Raw genomic sequence first — 20,961 nt, 5'->3', positions numbered from 1 at the left:
CACTGGCTGTTAAAACCTGATGGATGACATTTGTTCCATTTGAGGTCTGCACTTAGATAAAAGAAAAAGTCTAAACTACACTTTGCCTTTGAATTAAAACATCTGTTTAGAAACTGGGATGGCTAAAGTTCCATTCTCCCAGTGTAAAATGCCTAACTATAGCTTCCAAAGAGGGACCTGACACCACTATATTCTATTTATATGCATACAATTTATTTACACTAAAACTGTGGTCAGGTGCTGCCAAGGGGTCCAAGGTTCTTGCCATCACGCAGGGTGAGGAAAGAAAAAGCAATCCCTACTGGCAACAGCTGGTCTGTATTAGGATGGAAAGTTGCAGCATCAATTGCTCTAGGATGGTCCCATAATTAGAGCAAAACAGCACCACCACTACCCTTTCTTTCCCACCCTCTCAAACCCAGTCACACTTTGAGACTGGCATGTATTTTTGATCAACAGATTTAGGGTATGTACAAATAGAATACTTAGAAATGTAGGGGTTTTTTTGTCCAATTATAGCCTGTAGGAATCTCTGCATTTGTCACGGCATACAGAGAACCCTACAGTATTTTTTCTGCAGAGAACTGGACAGGTTATTGCATTAATGTCAGCTGTAGGAAAATATTTGAACCCACACATAGAAAAAGTGTCTTTAATGCTCATGTTTACACAAAGCACTTAACAAGGACAGAGTAGAATATAATGCTTAGAGACCGTCTTTGAATGCTTTCAGTAGCAGGTCAGCTGCCAGCCCAGGAGACAAGACACCACTGAGAACCTTTTCTTCTAGAAGCGGAATCTTATCCTTGACTGCCAAGTGACTCCGGAAATGTTCCAATATACTTTCTTGGATGAGATTCCACATCCACACTTTCTGCTGCTTCCGCCGCTTGGCAATCAGCTCGCCACTTGTGAGCATGAGGTCACGGAACTCTGTCATTTTATCCCACAGATCTGAGATCCCTTCTCCAGTCTTGGCAGAGATGCGCATTACCTGTTGGATTCAGAAGAACTTTTAAAGCCAAGCAACTACTGGGCTTCAGGATTCAAATACTGCATCAGGCAGACTGCATGACAAGAAATGCGTAAGGCAATGTTACTTTGGTACACCAAGATCTCAACACTGGAATTCTACCAAGTAAAAGCAGACCCTGAGGTCCACAGTACTTGGAGTAAAGACGCCTTGTCCAACTATTGGTCTAAGTGAGAATCATTTTGAAGAGTCCTTCAGCTACCAAGGTACAGTGTTGCTCATAATGTAGAGTTACATATTCTGGTAGGCAGAATCTGGCAGCTACAGGCTCAACTATTTCTTGCATTTGCTTTCTAGACTAGAAATTGATTCTGCTAAAAGTATTTCACAACATGATCTTTTAAACAGACATTTTTTTAAGAAAGTCTCTCCTTGATCTAACAAACAGGATACAGCCCCTAAACATCACCATTTTCTTTCTTCTAGTTGTCAAGACACTGCCATCACTGAAAGAGAAACCTGTTCAGTTCACTGGTCTCAAACAGTTCTTTCAGGTCATGCCTATCAGATGGCACCTCTCATCCGATCCAAACCCAAAACTTACAAAATGATGGCTAAGCCCCAAGCAGCCCAGTTGACTTAAAATTCATTCCCTGGGTCATTTTTAACGCCAGGGTAGAGCAAACTTTCTATATGTGTATAGAGGAAGTGAACGTGTGTGTGCGCTTATTTTATACACACACATTAACAGTTAGTACTGAACCTTTTCCTTCATCATTTACCATAACCTTTTAATAGATGGGAACACTGCAATAATCTCCACATTGCATATATAAGTAGATGAGGTTCTTGTCCAAATACTTTTATTATGTGAGAAACTGGGGAGGGAGGAAATCAAAGCAGTAAAGGAAAATGCACGAACAAGTGAAAGAACAAAGATAATCACAGGCTTTAGTGTTATAAAAGACAGAGAAACAGCTTAAGGGACGTTTTAAGACAGGACTGGCTTTGCACCACTCCTGATGTTAGTCTGCTGGTGCTGAGATGGTAGCTCAGGGCAGGAATCATGGGGAGCAGGACTGGCTTTGCAGAGTGTTTCATGCTGCGCACCCCCAGATCAGAGGTGGAACAGAAAGAGCAACTATTAACGCTCTAGCACAGTGTAACGCTAAACAAGTCCTATCAAAAAGAGCCTGGATGATTAGGATAGTTACATGACAATCCTGACTCATTCAGGACTTTTTCAGCAGGAAAAAAGAAATACAAAACCCACCAACTAAAAACAAATCAAACCACATCACAACCTCCCTCACCCCACCCCCAACAGTGAAATACACAAACCTTAGGTCTCCAAACCTTCGAACGCTTGCGAAGCAGCTTCATAGCACTAACGTACTCAGCTTGTATCCTCCGCGCAGGCACAACTAAATCACCATCAGCTTTATTTATAGCAACTAGATCTGCCACCTCAATGATACCCCGTTTGATACCCTAAATAGAACATGAAAAGAAAGCACCAATGCCCAGGGCTGTGACATGCTGATTTATCATGACAAGCAGGTCAAAATGCTGCTAATTTCTAGTGGCTCTTACTGACTTCTTTGAAAATCATGTGTGTGTGTGTGTTGGACATGCAAGAGTCATCCCAACAGCCTCCCTCATCGCTAGTTATTACTCTCCTTTGACACAAGAACTCTGAATATGGATATAATGGAGTTTGCATTATAATCTATTTCATGTGTGGAGATTTAAGTCAACCAAAACATGACCAAGTTTATAAACCTCTTAATACTGATTTCTGTTCTTCTATAATACAAGTTCACATCTCAGAATCTTGTAAAGATTGTAAATATACCAAAATAAGTCAGATGGAAATATTAGGATGTAAAATTTTGACACTAAATCAGGATCTAACTGTGCAACAAATTGAAAAGGCAATGAAAAGACTTCAAGAGTAGCAATGTAATTTACATAACTATTGATAAGGACTTTTTGCATAGATATTACACCTTGGATTTCTCTTTCCAGTCCTAGGTAATACCTAGTAAGAGAAACTGACAAATACCTGCAATTCGTCTCCACCTGCAGGTGGTAGCAGCAATATAAACATATCAACCATATCAGCCACAGCAAATTCTGACTGTCCCACACCTGAAAAATTAAATCCAGAGTTCACCATTTATTGCAAGCTTTCAGTCACATTCCAGACAGTAATTATGTCAGATTCCTCTACTGCACCATGTGTAGATTATTTAGGCATCCCAACAGGGTAATTAAAGGAAAACTCCAAGCACATACCTACTGTTTCCACCAGAACAACATTGTAGCCTCCTCCTTCACACAGCAGAATGGCTTCATTGGTGGTCCTTGTTACACCTCCCAGCGTCCCTCTGGTTGGAGATGGTCTGATGTACGCATTCATGTCTCTTGACAGCTCAGTCATCCGTGTTTTATCACCCAAGAGAGAACCTGAAATGTTTAATGTTACATTACTTCAAAATGCAAAACAGCCAAACTTCCCCCCCAACCAATGAAAAGAGACAGATCTCGCAGATGATGGCAGTCACAAGAGTACTTTGATGACAGTTGCTCAAGACTTTGCTAAGGACTAGAAGTTACTGCTTGGTTGCTCTGCTCACCACAGGCTGGAAAGGGCTGATAAGCAGACCTTACTGCTACCAAATATGAAGATTTTCTCCAATTCAGAATGAATCCTACCACTGCTAAACAGCTTTTTGAGGCCTGTACACAGCAAGCAACACAATGAAATCTTTGCTATTTCCAACAAATTTCTGCCTTGTGACTCTGGTATGTTTGACAGTGGGGTTTTTAAGGAGCTGGTGTGCACCCCTGCCTTCCCTCTTTACATCTGATTCAGCGAGATCTACGCGCACGGTGCATGTCCCAAAAGAGAAGAGATGTAACTGATGCAGCCTTGCTATCATATTTTACTATTCTACTAATGCATCCTGAATGAATGCATTTAGGAACACAGTCAGTCCTCATCACAGGTCATTGCAATGAGGAAGGTTGTTTTCTTAAAACAGTTAGACATTGCAGCATCTTATCTAACACCACAGAAGCTGGAAAAAAACAACACAGTTTCCTGGCAGTTGCCCATTAGAAAAAGGTCAAAATCGAGGTTCTATTATTTATGTCAATAGTCAACACGTAATTTCCCTACACAGTTTCTGATTGGAGAGTGACAGATTACAGCCACACAACTTTGAAGACTTTCAAATTTAGGAAGACCCCAAAGCCAGCAGGTAACAGAAATCCAAAAATTCCTACTGAGAGCTAATGGATGTTCCAAACCCCAGCCAGATCTACATGTGTGGACTGCAGCATCCTCTAGATTTAAATTAGCACATGCTCCCTGTCCAGGCATCAGCACTACCACTGCTGAAGTTCAGGCAGAAATCAATGTCCTTCTTTTCTTCCATTCAGAGGAAAATAAATACAACTAGAGAGGGAAAACTGCAGCAATCTAAAGTTTAAGACAGAAACATTGTAAGGGGACATCTGGACACAATAAAAGGAGAAACCTGACATAATCAGAGCACTGATAGATACTTCCCAATTTCTTATTATGTAGAGAATAAAATGAACACTTGATACAATATTTATTTTTACTATTTTACTTCTATAAGCCCCAAATTATCCTACATTTGGCCCAAAGAAATACTCCTTGCAGTTGAAAAGGTATTAGAAACCTGACTCGAACTCGAATTCACACTCACCACCACTTGTACTAGATGATGGGTCTACAGCCAACACAGACACTTTGTATTTTCTCTCTGTGAGCATCTTCCCAAAGCATTCTATGAAAGTCGATTTCCCAGCACCGGGAGGACCAGACAGCCCTAAAAAAAAATCATATTAGGAAGAAGAAAAAAAATAAACCCAACCATTTTGTTAATAAATAAATAATACATCATGTGAATATCACCAGCACTAAGTTGATCTCAGTTCCTATTTTAACACAGTATCATGACGACTGCAGATGGAATGCTATCCACAACCAGTAAACACAAGGAAGTGTAACACTGGATTTATCCAGACCTATTTCTTCCCCTCCACATGAATTTATTGATATCGATTTATTCTTCAGAACTTTACAAATATCATATCCTAAACCTGAAATTTTCAGCTTTACTGCCTCTGTAAGCAAAGGCCCTTTCACTGAAGGGCTGTTATTTCACATAAGGCACATCAAAGCACACAAAGATAAGCACCAAACATTTCTCACTCCCATACCCCTATTTTTATTGATACCTTTGTACACATGCAAGAGGTGGCAGCTAAGTATGACGTACTTCAGTAGTTCACCTCTTTGCAAGGAGAAAGTATTTTATTTTCCATGAGAACTAAATTCAAGTCTCCTTGGCTGCAAAGTGACTGCTCTACAGGTGTATGTTCATGCTTTTGTAGACTGGAGAAGGTATTCAGGAAGCATTCTAGAAAATACCTTCTCCAGGAAAAAAACCAGGTCTGCTTAACTACACTCTTCCCTAAGTGAAGCTGGTAGCTGTAGCAATCTGCAAACTACCTAACATTTCAGGTTTTAACAGTTACCAAAAAAGCCAACCAAACAAAAAACCCTAGCAAACAAATAATAACATCCCCTTCAGAAGCAGAAATAATTGTTGGAGCTTTTTCCAAAGCATTTTTTCAGTTCAAGCCATGACTTTACTGCACAACAAGTGAACTAGGCTGGTTGCAAATCACAAGAAACGAATGATCCAAGCGTACAGACCATGATGTTTAAAGAACAGTGATACCAACAGGTGAGGGCTGCAATTCCATCAAAACAACTTACTGGACAGACATAAAAGGACTAACCAACTCTAAAGGCAAGTGGTTTTCCTTGATTAAACTTTTCTTGTTCCCTGTGGTAGGATAATACCTTCTGAAGGAGCACCTGGGCTATTTTCTTCTTCCTACTTTGAGTTGATTCTACAAGTGTAATGGCTTCTGCTAAACAGGCTCTATGACCCTGGATTAGTCCACTGTAAAGTCTGTCTACCAGTCTTTGTTCTCTGTCAGAGAGTCCCTCCATCTCCTGGTCAGGGGCTGCTTGCTGGCACAGCTCTCTCCTCAAACCATTTGATGAATGCATCCATTTTGTATGATAGGAGTGCACTGTGTAAGAGAGGTGCCCTTCATGTGTAAGAGAGCCACTGCGTGGGAAATCTGCTCTGGAGGTGAAATGAAAGTTCATGAAGCAAGATCTTCTAGAAAAGTAACAATGAGGGAATCTCAGCAGCAAAGAGGGGATCTTCATCTTGCTTGGAATTAGAAGAGGAGGTACAGTTCACTTCTGTTTGCAGACACCCTAAAGAGAAACAAAACCATTTTTACTTCCTTCAAAGAACTTTATGTACTCAAACAAAACCTACATACACAATCATCAGCTTCTACTTTATCCACATCTACTGTTTTAAAAGAAAAAAACCCAAAAGTCCTCTCTTCCCATTGTAAACACAGAACAAAAAGCAGCAAATGGAATCTTCAATAGCATAGCACCTCTTTATTATCCTTCTTAACACCACCAGAGAGATGTTCAAAAGATGCACAGTTGTGGTGCTGAGTGGCATGGTTTAGCACCAGACTTGGTCTCAGTAGCATTAAATAACAGTTGGACCCAATGATCTTAAAGGTCTTTTCCAACTGTTTCAATGAAGTCTTTAAGTGAAGACTTTAAAGTAAGCAGAAAAAGTGCTTCTAAACATAATAGCTTCTAGGAGCACAGACAACACTCTAAAAATCCAGGAATGAACCAATCCTAACACTTACAGAAATCATTGTACATTCCACTTTCACAGCTCCAGGAGCTTTTAAAACTGTTTTTCAGGAGGAGCTTTTACATCTTATTTCCAGAAAAACAAAAATAAAGCACTCAAGACACACAATCACAGAGCTCACAGACTGACAGGGGTTGGAAGAGACCTCTGGAGTTCATCTAGCTCAAGCGCCTTGCCCGAGCAGACTGCACAGGATGGTGTCCAGGCGGGCTCTGAATGATTCCAGGTATGGAGACTCCACCACCTCTCTGAGCAGCCTGTTACAGTGCTCTACCAGTCTCAAAGTAAAGAAGTTCCTCCTCATGCTTAGATGGAACTTCCTACGTTCAACTTTGTGCCTGTTACCACTTGTCCTGTCACTGGGCACCACTGAGGAAAAGACCAGCCCCCTCCTCTAGACACCCACCTTTTAAGCACTGGTAAGAGCCCCCTCAGTCTTCTCTACCCCAGACTAAAAAGCCCCAAGTCTTTCATAAGAGAGATGTTCTAGTTCTCTAAACACCTTTGTAGCCCTTTGCTGTACCCCTCAAGCAGTTCCCTGTCCTTCTTGAACTGGGGAGCCCAGAACTGGACCCAGTACTCCAGATGAGGCCTCAGCAGGGCGGAGTGGAGGACAAGAAGAACCTCCCTCCAACAGCTGGCCGCACTTCTTGGTGCACTGCAGGCTGCCATCGGCATTTAGAAATATACTCAAGGTCCTGAAACCTCCCGGAGAACTGACTCATACGGCAGCAGAGCACCAGGCACAACCCCGACGCTCCCCGGGCCCTCTTTGACCGCTCTCAGCAGCGCCAAGAGCCTGCAGGCCCGGGCCGGCCGGGCCCTCACAGCGGCCGCTGGCGCAGCCACCCCCCGCAGCCGCCGCGCGCAGCCCATCCGGCCCGCTGCCACTCGCTCCCGGGGAGCAGGCTGGTCTACACGGCTCCGGAAAGGCGCACACCCACACAGCACCCCCGCCGGGCCCCGGACCTGCTTAGTCACCTCAGCCCGGGGGCAGCCACTGGAACGGGGGAGAGAGGGAGAAAAAAAGGGGGGATGGGGTGGGGGAATGACCGCCGAACCCAAGCCCAGTGGAGATCACCCACCGGGATGGGAGCACCCCTCTACCCCGGCACCCACCGGCTGCTGCCCGCCTCCCACCGCGGGGAAGTGACGCCCTCAAGCTGAGCCGGAGCCCGGCCCGGCCCGCCCCAGCCTAGGCGGAGGCCTGCGCTCGAGCAGCGCCGCGCAAGCGCCGCGCGCCGCTCCCCGGGGCCTCGCGCGTCTCCCCCGCGCTCCTGGCGACAGCGAGCGCGACCCTCGCCGCCGCTGTCCCGCAGGATCACAGTCGAAGGGCAGGGAGGGTGGCCGTGGCTCTGATTGGAGCCGACCGCTTCCACACAGCCTTCTCGAGAAAAGGACCGAGGCGGGCGAGAGAAGCAATCCGTGCGCTGCGGGGGGAACCGGCCGACGGGCTGCACCCGGAGGCTGCTGCTGAAGAAGCTAGGAGGAACTTTGTCTGTACAAAGCGGTGGTTTTGGAATTCTTAAAAACACAGAAGGGTTAGAAAGAGGGCTGAGGGAAGTTGGGGGGAATATTAGGAAAGGACAAAGCCTGAGAAGAACTTCAAGTGAGTCACCAAAACGCAGCAGTGCAGAATGTACCTGTAGGATCTTAGTGGACGCTCTCCGAAGCTAGCAAAACTAATCCCACCTTCCAGATTAAAGTTACATCTTTTCCACAGCTAAATAATGACTATGATGGCCATTAATTCTACAACACCCACAGGTCGAAGGGAAGAAGATGGTGCTCACATTGTAAACTATCCTAATGTTCATAACCGCTGTTGCATTTTTGGGGGAGTTACCCCACCTGGGAAATGTTTTTCCTCTGCCCAGACCCCTGGCTGTAGGATTATTGTATAGAGTTACTCTGCTTTATATTATGCATAAATACAGTCAGTGTAAAAATAAACTTTTATGTGAAGGGATGTTAAATATAATTAAATGTACTCTCCAAATCTCTTTCCAAGCCCTCACTTTGGACGTACAGTCAATCCTAATTTCTGGTCATTTCCTGAGTACACAAATTCCCATGTTGATGTAACAACAGTTTCTTTACCCTCTTTTTATAAAGGAAGGTCGTTGCAAATCATCATTTCTCTCCTGGATTGAAAGCTTTTCCTATGTTCACTTTGAAGTTGTCCATGCCAATTTACTATTCCCTGATGACACTTCAGATACCTGGAAGGGAGAAGAAGTGTTTAAACTCCCAAACACGTTCTTCAAATCATATTTCTTTTCAGTTTTCATTTTGCTAAGTGGAACAAACCTGACTTTTAAAACTTGTGGAATGTTGCTTTGTTGTGTTGGGGGTTGTAGGGGGTTAAATTATTTCTCTAGTTATCTTACCACTCCTTTTCCTGCACCTCTTGTTAAAGTGCATGCATTTATTTCAGCCAACCTGCTGGCTGAGCTGTTCTTGGTGTCTTACAGGGATATTAGTACTTTTCTAGAATGCACTAGACTTGTTCACAGTCCTATCAGATTGGCACTGCCACTGATGGACTGTACGAAATAACAGAAGTTTTGTCCTTCGCTGCTGAATGCATGATTTAATCTCATTCCTAGTATTCTAGTCCACAAGAGAACTGAACAACCCACTCTTCAGAGTTGAGAAAACATGCAATTTTGTGTCCCTATCAGCATGTGATGAAACCACAGCAGGAAGAGACAAGAATTCCAAGTTCAAAATAGCCTTGTGTAGTCCTTCTGTTTAACCAGATCCTGGTTGATCAGAGTTGGCACATATCACCATCATTTTCTTCCTTACATAACTTCTCTGAGGCTCTCTATTTCAAGCCCTGTGCTTAAATGTAGGTAAGCACATCCTGGTTATTATTTTAATAATGGTGGCAACAACAAAAACCCCACCATTCTGCCATGGTTTCATCACAGATCATTGATCCTGCATTTTATTCCACTCTGTGTGCTTTCATCCTGAATACTTTTGTCATTGACCTCGTTGCAAAAACTCGATGAACAAGTACACAAAATTGCAGGTTTGTCAGTGCTGGAGAGGACAGTGGATTGTTCAATTCTCTCTCTGTGATAATCCTGTGGACTGGAATAATAGGAATGAGATTGTGCATGCAGCAGCTAGGGACAAAACTTCTGCTCCTTTAGACAGTGCATCAGCTGTGCTGCCAATCTGCTGTGACCATGAAGCAGCATGGATGTATTTTGGAGTAGTCCTACTGATTTCCAGACCTTGCATGCTGGTGAGGTGTATAAATCCAAGTTGTTCAAGTCACCTCTTTTTTTTACCCCTTTCCACAAAACAACTCCCTTTATGCTAGTACACCCTACAGGTGCAAAGTTTATGCTAATGCTACAAATACAGTGCCATGGAATTAAAATTAAATCTTTAAATAAGACCCAAAACACAAGGGAAAAAAAAACCTCTGAAACTCCAAACTGGATAAAGTCACAGTCACAACTTTTGCAGCTAGCATACAGAATATAAAAAGCAGAGAAATATTTGTTTCAGATGCCAGCTAACATGGGTCTAGAAGAGACACTGGGAATCTTTCTGCCCAGAAGCTGCTATTTTTATCTACTTGCTTTCCAAATCGGGCCCATGTTTACAAAATAATTCTATGTTCCACCAGCAACCCCATCTCAATGCATCATTGTATTATGCTGCAAGAAGCAAAGATACTCTAGCGGAGCTTCTTCCCCCTTAGTTGCAGATCAGCCTTCATTTGTTGTCTGAAACCCAGTGTTTCTCTAGCACACAAACACACTTGCTGAATGCCTTGTGTGACTCGCTGTCAGGATCAGTTCCTCTATCTGGCCAGAAGGGGGAGCCAGCGCTGTGGTTTTCTGTCACGCAGCCTGACTGTGCCCTGAGCACAGAGGCACTCAGTATTGCTTCATCACCACAATTGTAAATCTACCCTGCTCGGCTATGGCAGGCTTTTAACAACCTGAGGAACTTAAACACATTGAACATTTATTCAGAGTGCGTTCACTAAGCCACAGGACATAAAATATAAGAGTCACACCTCTGCTAATGTGAATTCTGTCTTCATCGTGTTTTGGAAGGTTACAGAAAACCAGCAGCAAGTGACTGCAGCCCTGCTTAGGAATCCTTCAAGAGAGTTTCTGATTTTTCAGCAGAATTTTGCTGTTGCTCTCTCTATGGTTACTGTCGTAAGTCGGGGATCTCCATGTAACATAGAGGTTATGTAGCAAGAGCATTTCCCACCTACACCAGAAGCAAAATACAAAGCATAAACTTTAACCAGTAGTTCTGCATCGACACCTATTCGGACTATCAGTGTGGGGAGCAAACTGAAAGCTGTGCATGAACGGCATGAAGAGCTGCCTTGTTAAAGGAGTTTGGTTTATTGGTGAGAATAAAGACAGGTCTGCAGCGTTCACCTCAGATGACTTGTGGCCATCAATATCCTTCCTCCTTTCTGGACCAGATTTAACTATTTATTGGATAATTTGAAGTTTTAGTAGAAGAGAGAGACTGAAAACCTGAGGATTTTCTCTTTGATGAACTATTCTATTTCAGCTTCTCCACACTAAACCAAAGGCAGTTTATTTGATTAAAGCTAATCTATCAGCCATGTTAGATAGCCTTTCTCACAGTGCTGTGGAAAGAAACACCAGTGGTCAGGTGTCAAAAGGTGTACTTAGTTCTTTCCAAATTTTTTAGGTTTTTTTTATCTCTGTGTCCCTAATCTGGCCCAGACTCAGACTTTCTGCCCATTTCTGCCAGCTTCAGGGAGCACTCCAACTCTCAGCTCTGCTCAGCCAGTGGATGAAACATTAACAAAGAGCAGAACACCCAAATATGAGGCTGTGTTATACACACATACACGCTTCTTGTCCTTCTTTGCTGTTTGGTCCAGGAAAATACATTCCTGGTGCTAGTTCCTTCTCATGCAACAAGACTGACACTAGTGCACAATAAGCAGAGGCTGAGTACTTCAGTAAGGATGCCATCAACAGTGGAGTCTGACAGAAGGCCTTACCATGCCCATTAGATCTTAAAAATCACCTAAAATGACAAGCAAAAGTTGGTAGTGTGCTTTAAAAGTATTCAAAAAGGCCTCCCTTAAGTGTCTTCCCCACAACTATCCCTTTCTGCTACTGACTTTTTTTACCTGCTTCTTTTAAATGAGACAATGAGTGGAGACTCAGAGGATTGGGACAGGAGAGTTAATTGGGAAATAACAAGAGTTTTGATTGTTGTCTTTTTAAAAGCTTTTTCTTTTATACCATCCACTGGGTTATGAAGATCGGTTTGTCAAAGACCATTTTTAATCAAAAAACCCAAACAAGAAAATCTGAGCTCAAGTCAGAGCTCTCAGCTCTTAATCCACCTTTCAGAATCACACTCCAGTGTCATTTCACCTCTTGTGTGCTCACCTCCCCGTCCAGCTGAGGGAACAGTGAGCAGTCATTTAGCTCATCTTTTGGAAGAAGAGCAATCCAGGAGTTAAAAACCTCACGATCTGTCCGTCTAATCGTGGAAAGCATAAAAATTCTGATGTCATCTCCTTAGAGTGAATCCATTCTCATAACTAAGCCTATGACAAGAATAAAAATGGCATCAACAATCTGGTTTAATGGCACTGTTTGTATCATTTCCAATTACAAAAGTAACATTTCTCCCAAGTCATTAGTGCCCTGCCATTATAGCTGTCACCGCTTCGCCAGCCTTGCTCCTCTGAGAGCAAAGACTCTGGGTAGGTTCCTGATGGGAATATTGATAAGCTGCAGGAAAAGCTCTTTTCCAGATTGCCTTGTATGAGACACTCCTACCCCAGCCATTCCCAGTGAAGGTTAAATGCTATTAGCAGAACATGCCCTCCAGCAGAAAGGGAGGTTTGTGACTAGGGTGGCTGTGCAAATCGCTGCATTTTTTTAAGCTGTAACTCGTCTCTACTTGAACCACAGAGGCACGTGGAACAAGGAGAAGAGGGGGAAAATATCCTTGCCTGCTTTGTATTAAATCAGTATGTCTCAACAGGCATGAAAATATGCTCAAGTGACAAAGTGATCCTCAACATCAGCATCTCTCACAGAATTCAGTTCAGAACACAGCACAGAGCAGGAAGCAGTCCAAGAAAGCACTGAGGACACCTGTGCAACATGCATTCTTCTAACCTGTCATTGACAATCTCCAATGACCAGTCCTCCAAAACCTAACCAGATGAACTTGTTGCAGTGTTGTATTACCTTTGCTGACAGAAATTTCTCCCCCCTGCCCTCAAGTGTTTACTTTTGTTCCCTATGGTCTACGAAAAAGATGAGAGCATGTGCATTTTTTTTTTTCCATTGAAAACAAATCTCTCTCTTTTACCTCCCTTCTTCAATTTGATGCAGTTGTTGAAGGGTGTTGTTAAAAAGGTAAGGGAAAAACAAACAAACAAACAAAGCCCAAACAAACAAACAAAACCCCACAGTGATGCTCAGCTGTTTGCTGGATAAATGTTTTGATGCTTTGGAAAACACAGTAAGTACTTACAAAACCCACTCCCCTTTCAAGTATATCAGAGAAATATAGTCAAAATAAACCCCAAAAAACGTTCATTTGAGGGAATGATATTTGCATATCAGCTTAATTAATCTCTTCTGAAGACTATCCTGAGACCTGCACTCCTTGGAAAAGTGCCTAAAGGGCACAACTGCCCTGCACAAGCAGCCCATGCTGAGCAAGTAAATCACTATTTTGCAGTCTCACCTGTGCCTTAAAAAAATAGGGTCTGTTAGAATTTGCCTTCTCTAAAGAAAGGGCATTTCAAATTTAATTCCAGGACCAGAATTTGTGCCTTAGTAGTAAATCAGCAACAGCTGTCAGATGTGCAGTCTGGAAGCTACCCTCACAACAATCCAAAACCAATTCACAGGACACTTAAAAAATAACAGATGAACACAACTGTTTGTTTTTCCAGGTGTACACTAAATATTTTGTCAAGGCACTACATAACCTTGTGCTTTACTTCCTTTAATCAGCCCTTTTGCTATGCTCTCAAAAACCTCCCTAAGAGCTCAGAGGAAGAAAGAGGGAGCAGGCTACAATGAGAGGTAGGAGCTTTTACAAAGAGTGTTCTAGTTCTGCATTTGAAAAACCCCAACCAGACACAGAATATGGGTCATGCATCTGAAAATACAGGAATGGAGAGTGCCTAATTGTTAGATGTGCCTAGGAAACCATCAGGCCCGTTTTAAGGAATCTAAGCCAGCTTTTACTGGCATACTAGCCAGCATTTAAACATACATTGTATTCTGTCTCTAACAACTAGCAATAGAATAGAATTAAATTAACCAGGTTGGAAAAGACTTTCCAGATCAAATCCAACCTATCACCCAACACTATCTAGTCAACTAAACCATGGCCCCAAGCACCCCATCCAGTCTCTTCCTAAACACCTTCAGTGATGGGAACTCCACCACCTCCCTGGGCAGCACATTCCAATGGCCAATCACTCTTTCTGTGAAGAACAACATCTTAACATCCAGCCTAAACCTCCCCTGGTGAAGCTTGAGATTGTGTCCTCTTGTTCTGGTGCTGGTTGCCTGGGCGAAGAGACCAGCCCCCTCCTGGCTGCAACCTCCCTTCAGGTAGTTGTAGACAGCACGCTACCTCTCTAGTTTTTACTACTTATTGACATCAGAAACTTCAGATCAAAGAAACCTCAACCTTGCTCCTAGTACTGCAGGTCCAGCCCAGTTCTGTGTAAATGACCTTCCTGCGTGCAGGCTTTCACCCACAACTGCTGTATGTATAATACTTGTCTCAGACTGATTCTACAAAAAGACTTCAATATGTAAGGCTACATCTGGTGTCTATGCATTCATCCAGCATGTGGCAGCCAGTTACAAACAAGTTTTCCACCTTGGATGTCACTGAAAGGCTCCCACATGGAGATCGCCAACAGTGTGTCTAGGCTTTCACTGCACTTGGGCCCCTACAAGGGCCATTTCCTGTTTATGTGACAGGCTTGTCAGTTTCCAGGCATACCATAGAGAGGTGTAGAAAGAGTTAATTGTGACTGGCCTTCTTGTGTACACCACCTGGGTGAGGCCAGGGTGATTTCCAGAGCAAGGAGATGAAGCAATGCCTTACAAAACACAAGGGGTGACCAGAGCATGGAAAAAAACCAAAGGGAAGGCCAAGTACTCTGCATATGTTCTCATCCATCTGAAGGAAGAGCAAGAGCATCCAGACAAGTCTGAAGCATCATAACCATAAACAGCACACACAGGGAGAGCAGGCAATCCTTTCCCCTCACTCTAGTTCAACACAATGTTCATATGCAATACAGCCTCCATGCAGGCTCAGCTGGGAAAGCTCCAGGTCGGACCCACACGTTTGGGATTGTTCCATGTCACAGCATGGACATACCCCAGTCACCCCCCCACAGCTGCTGGCACAGGAAAGAACAGCCTAGGGAATGTTTGGTGGTAAGGAAACCTGTGTGTGAAGACACTCCCTTGGTTCTTTTTCAGACAACTGCTCTTCCTGTACCCGCTCTTCACCAGCTCAGCTCCCTGGCTACATCAGTGTCACCACTGCTCATCTTGCTCCTCCCTAATGAGGCAGTCACCAGTCCAGTGCTGACTTGTTTGTTTCTTAGGGTCACTTGAGCAGAGGAGGGAGAGAAATTAGACTAAGAACAGCTTTCAGTTCTCTTCATCTCCCTAACAAGTTTTGCTCACCATAAAAGCAACACCATACCCCTGTCTAATTGAAGGGGTGAGGAGTAGGAAATATCAGAGGCCACTACACTGAGCCTACCTCTGAAAGATCAGGAATTGCTGTTGTGTAGCCCTAACCCTAGCAGCCCAACCTGTAAAAAAACAACCAAACAAAAAAAAACATTGAACTAAACCCTCACCAAGTTCAATGAACCTTCCCTTGCCACTATACACACATAATTTTTTGCTTGGCTTCAGCTGAGTATTTGCAATACAGATCAGTTTGGGGCCTGTGTGGTGCTAACAGATCCCATCAGTCAGATCAGGAGGCCTCTTACTCAGCAAGTATGCTTTGCTGAATCAGGGCTTCTCAAACTTGATGCTCCTTCCTCAAGGTAACTGCTTAAATTACCACATGCCCATGCCAACACCAAGACATCCCAGCACTTCTCTAGGAACCATTTCAAAGATGATTAATTTCTAGAAAGCTTAACATCTTGATTATAGAATGCAAATAGTTGCTTTCTATCAATCAGTGTAAACTCATCTAAGCCCTGTGGCTCTGCCCAGATGTGCTCCTGTGACTTGGGGAAATCAGAGGAATGCTAAGAGCAGGGACAAGATTCCTAAAAGTCCAAGAGCAATGTATCAGATCAGAAAACAGAGCTGCTGCAATGGCCAGAGTGCATCCTGAATTAGCACCAATCATTACCTGTAGGGGTACAAAGAAACCCCACACCCAAATTAAAAGCTACCCCATGAAAGAGTATTTACAAAGCTAGGCTCCTGGCACAAGATAAAAATCCAACTCCTGAAACTGTAAGTCTTCAGAGCATACAGATCAAGGTAGCTTCTTTCTGTACTGCCTCAGAAAACAGCCTGGACCAAGTCCAACAGACACAGGGCTCAAGCTGTGTTTGAGAGGTCTGTAAAGTTTGTTTGTAGTCAAACCACTGCCTGAGCCATGTGCACAACTAAGCCATGCTTGGATCCAGTTTTCAAATAGTGCTGCTGCCAGCACTATGGTCTATGGTGATTTTGACTGGAGGAGACTGGTCCACAAGCTTGAAGAAATATCTGATGGGACAGCAGCCATCTTCCAGTCCCCACATAACATATCTGAAAAAGCTCAGGATTACCAACCCCAAAAGAATCAACAGAAGGCAGAAGTGAAAGACAGAGTTGATACAGACCCTGCTCTCCCACCAAGAACCAAGTGCTCTGGGAAAACAGACCTGCTGCAGCACTACACACATTGAGTCTCATTCTCCTGCTTGTACTAAGCTTGATTCAGTAATCTAAAGGAGCAGAAACCCAAGAAATTCAAAGTCATCATATAAGGAAGGGGAAGGGTAGGGGAGGTTAGGCACACCATATTTCTTCATATAAAAGAATGTTTTGACATGCTACAGGGATGCTGAGGAAAGCAAGAAGCTGCAAGAGGAAAATCAGAATACTCTTTACAAAGGCAAACTGTTCCCACCACGTCTAAGCAAGTGACCTGTCCACTTAAACCAAACTCTGTGAGCAAGGAAATGCTGTTGCATGTGCAGGGTCCCTCTGTAATATAATCATAGCTCATTTTACATTTACTGCAATGCAGAGTTGTAAGTGGCAGCTTTTAACCACTGCTACAGATCTCAAGCCCTGTCTACAATCTGAAGCATGCAAAGGTGCCCACTTTGAAATTTACCTACAGCAGATCCCTGAGCTGTACAGATTTACAGTCCCAGATGAGCTAGCAGGATCATGAAGAGATGATACAGGTGTTTTTTCAACTCATACCTTAGCAGCAGTATCAAAAGGGGAAACTGCAAACCAGTTCCTAAGAGTCAACAAGGAATCTGCACCCATTAGACTAGAAATTCTTGCATCCCTGGAAGATGATACAAACTTCTGTACTGTTTGTAAAATTTGGGGGGTTGTTTGACAGTGCTTTTGATTACTTCAGCCACATGACAAGCTAACATACACTGAGGATCCAAACACCATTTTTAACTGTAAAGCATTTGTCAGACCAGAGTAAGAATTGTACTCATCTTGTCCGTTCACTGCAACAGATCTGCTCATCCCTGCACCCACATCAAGCCCAGGGGATGCCCACATTATAAACCTTACTGGAATTATTAGTGTTTGCAACAGGCTGGATCAGGAAGCTGTCTCTCCATTGCAACTTCTTCATGAAAACCAGTTCACCATATACCCCATCAGATGTAGCTGCTGCAGCTGAAGTGATGATCATCTCCCATAGCTGTGATGAAGTAGGAGCCACCTTGTCAGCCACCTCCGCCCAGCTGAACACAAGCAGCAAGTTGCAGTCCTCCACCTCAGCAGATCCCAGCAAGTGAAGGTACACAGACCAATCAGTGGCAGCTTGCTTCACCACACCAATGTGTGACCTGTGGTGGCATATGAACAGGCACAGCACCTCATGATGGTGGCAACCCTTGGGAACAAGGGTCACTTCAGCCAGGCCACACATATCGGCAGCCCCTGTGAGAGCCAGGCTCCACTACATAGCTTCATTTGTGCTGCAGAAGTTTCCCCTCTGAGAAGTCACCAAGGTGAGCAGAGAGTATAGGACCTTTGTTCTGCAAACCACAACAGTTATTTATTCTGGAGCCTGCTGGGAGAGATGACAAGAACAAGCGCAAGGCTTGCTTGTGAAGCTGAAGGCAGCAGTCAGGGAACACAACTGTTAAATACAGTACCTGAGCACTCTGGCTGACAACTACTGTCCTTCAGTGAGATGCATACTAAGTGTCTGCTCTGGAGAGGAGGGACGGGAATCTTAGCTCCAAAACCTTTAAAACAATAATCCCAGACCAAAGTGAGATCCAATAGCATGAAACTCTGTCACTTCACCTTCCTCTTCCAAAATGTATTTGAGACAGCAAGGGTTGAAAGAGGGGGATGCCTGTGAAGCGTGAATATTTTTATGGGTGGCTCCCAGTTCCTACAGCAACCCATAATTCTTTCCCTGCCCTTGGCACACATACTGTAGAGGGGCTTTGTCTGGCTGAAACATACAATGTTCAGGAGGTATGAGAAAAGGGTCAGACAAAAGATATTTGCAAAGAGTTCAGAAAAAAATAAGGAAATTCAACAAGAATACAGAAGTCAGGGAAGGGGAGCTTAGGGAACAGAGAACACTCCCTAAAGGGTAACAGGACACAGGTGTCTCTCTTCATTGAGCTGTGTAAGTCAAGGACATAGGGGGACAGAGTAAAATAAGAGCTATTTTCACTTTCTGCCTGCACAGAATTACAAATAAATATATCTGAAGAAAATTAACTGTGAGATGATGCATGTAAAAAATATACTGCTCTACCATGCCTGGTGATGGTGGAGTTATGCTGTATATTTAGGCATGCATCCAGAAAAAGGTGACTGCCAGTTCATGGTTATGAACCATGAATTCTCAAGAGCAGAATAAGAGACTATAGTGTGCTGAGCAGAACAAACCAGAGCAATCAGAGAGAGACCATCAAAACATGGCTGGCTTTCAAAAGTTTCAAGTGTGGCAAGACAAAGGAGATTGACACACCAAGAAAGGGCCATCTAAATTTCAGACATCTCTGCACCCATTTATTGTCTTAGAACAATAGTCACAAAACTGCACTCTTTGAGGCTAGAAAAGACAAATGCAGTTGTGACCAGAGAAATGATTTAGTAAGGGATTGGCTTTATCAAACTCACTAGCAGTACCCAGCTTAGTGAGCAGGTCCACGACTCTGATACAGGCTGCATTAAAACATTGATTTTATTATGTGGTTCCTAAAAACAACACAAGTAACCATGACTACCTCTCTTAGCTTTCCTCAAGTCTTTTAAAGGTTCACCAGCAACTTTCAAATGGTTGAAAGAGTCTTCTCCACCTTCACTTCACCAGCCAAAACACAGATTTCAAAATGCATTCAGTTCCATGAAGCATTTGTCTCCACATCTACTATTCCCTACTTTCCCCTCAATTCTTTTTCTAAAGAAGTTAGTCACACATCTTCAGTTTCTCCTAATGGGAACTGCCTTGGATTTTCACTCTGAAGTACTCTCTCCCACATTTTTCACAAAACTAGACCCAGGAAAATATGGGGAAATAAAACCAAACAGGCAACAGGGACTCACCTGGTTACAGCTGACATCGTAGGTACCCTCTGAGTCTCTAGCTCTCATCACCTTCTGTTTTCTGAGAGATCATCAAGAAACTCTTTTCCTTCTCTCTTGGAGTGTGCTTTCTCCAGCTTTCTTACTCCAACTATCCAAAGTGAGGCAAACTGGTAAGAAAACTTCTCCAAGATCGCCAGAAATCTTCACAAGAGCCTTAGATTAGCAGCTGCCTTCTCCAAGGTAACTTCTGTTCTATCTCCTGTTTTTCTGGCTATTAGTGTCAGGTGCTGCTCCAATCCTCTCAGTTTATTTAATTGGGTGCAGCTGGGATACTCTGTGCCATTATATGAAGGTACTTTTTCCTTATAGCTAATGTCTCCTCACCACAAACAAAAAGCTGGGTAACAGACAAAGAAAATATTATATACACTGCACTTCAACAGCATCAACAGCACAGAAAAATTCACAACAGAAGGAACTTGCAAAAACTGGGACCCTGCAATGGAATTGACTTTTTTAAGATGGGATTAAGTCCAAAAAGGGCCATTGCTCATTAGTGACACACACAGTCATCCCTGTTGCACAGCTTTCCCTCATTGTCCTGATTAGTACTGCATGGGCCGTGATAGCCAAGCACAGGTGTTGCATCTCCAGTCTCTCTCTGTCTTCATCTCCCAGCACCTGACAGACACCATGCAATGGCAAAGGAACAGACCCTCCCTCACCTCTCCCCAGAGCAAAGGCAGAGGTGTGGGGAAAGGAGCTTGGAGGGTCTTCCCCACAACCACGGCCAGGAGCAGCAGGACCTGCTGAGGTGGCTACTTCAGCAAAACAATCATAGTATCATAGTATCAGTCAGGGTTGGAAGGGACCACAAGGATCACCTAGTTCCAACCCCCCTGCCATGGGCAGGGACACCCCACACTAGATCAGGCTGCCCAGAGCCTCATCCAGCCTGGTCTTAAACACCTCCAGGGACAGGGCCTCAACCACCTCCCTGGACAACCCATTCCAGGGTTTCACCACTCTCATGGTGAAGAACATCCTCCTCACATCCAGCCTGAATCTCCCCACCTCCAGCTTCATTCAATTACCCCTAGTCCTATCACTGAGATCCTGAGAAGTCCTTCCCCAGCCTTCCTGTAGGCCCCCTTCAGATACTGGAAGGCCATACCAATACTGTATGTCAAAATCCCACAAAGGTTTAAGTGACTAGGATGCTTCAGTGCTACTGTGTTCATTCTGATATTGCCTGGCTAAGAAATTCTTCCCTCTAGAGTACTCTCACACACTGAGTTGAGTAGGGTTACTAACCTGTACTAGTCATAAATGTCTAAAGCTCAGCTTATCTTCATTTCTAGTTGTTGCTCCTCCAAGC

At 43.7% G+C, this 20,961-nt stretch overlaps 1 protein-coding gene across 2 annotated transcripts; it reads right to left on the bottom strand.

Annotated features, from left to right (window-relative positions):
• Positions 1-638: 638 nt before the first annotated feature.
• Positions 639-20,424, bottom strand: MMAA (metabolism of cobalamin associated A). 2 transcript variants are annotated; one of them, XM_068154080.1, is made up of 7 exons: positions 19,602-20,424; positions 5,816-6,308; positions 4,714-4,836; positions 3,272-3,442; positions 3,039-3,124; positions 2,315-2,464; positions 639-994 (listed from the first exon to the last, which is right to left on the bottom strand). In XM_068154080.1, the coding sequence occupies exons 2-7, from the start codon at positions 6,255-6,257 to the stop codon at positions 707-709; spliced, it is 1,260 nt and encodes a 419-aa protein (XP_068010181.1). In that variant the 5' UTR covers positions 6,258-6,308; positions 19,602-20,424; the 3' UTR covers positions 639-706. The 2 variants fall into 2 exon arrangements, with proteins under 2 accessions (XP_068010181.1, XP_068010180.1); XM_068154079.1 differs by lacking the exon at positions 19,602-20,424 and adding an exon at positions 7,897-7,976.
• Positions 20,425-20,961: the final 537 nt, after the last annotated feature.

Source organism: Melanerpes formicivorus, unplaced genomic scaffold (assembly GCF_026170545.1).
Source record: "Melanerpes formicivorus ecotype bairdi unplaced genomic scaffold, bMelFor1.0.p_v2 SCAF_27, whole genome shotgun sequence".
In the NCBI taxonomy this organism is placed as follows: domain Eukaryota; kingdom Metazoa; phylum Chordata; class Aves; order Piciformes; family Picidae; genus Melanerpes; species Melanerpes formicivorus.
This window is presented reverse-complemented; position numbering and strand designations above follow the sequence as displayed.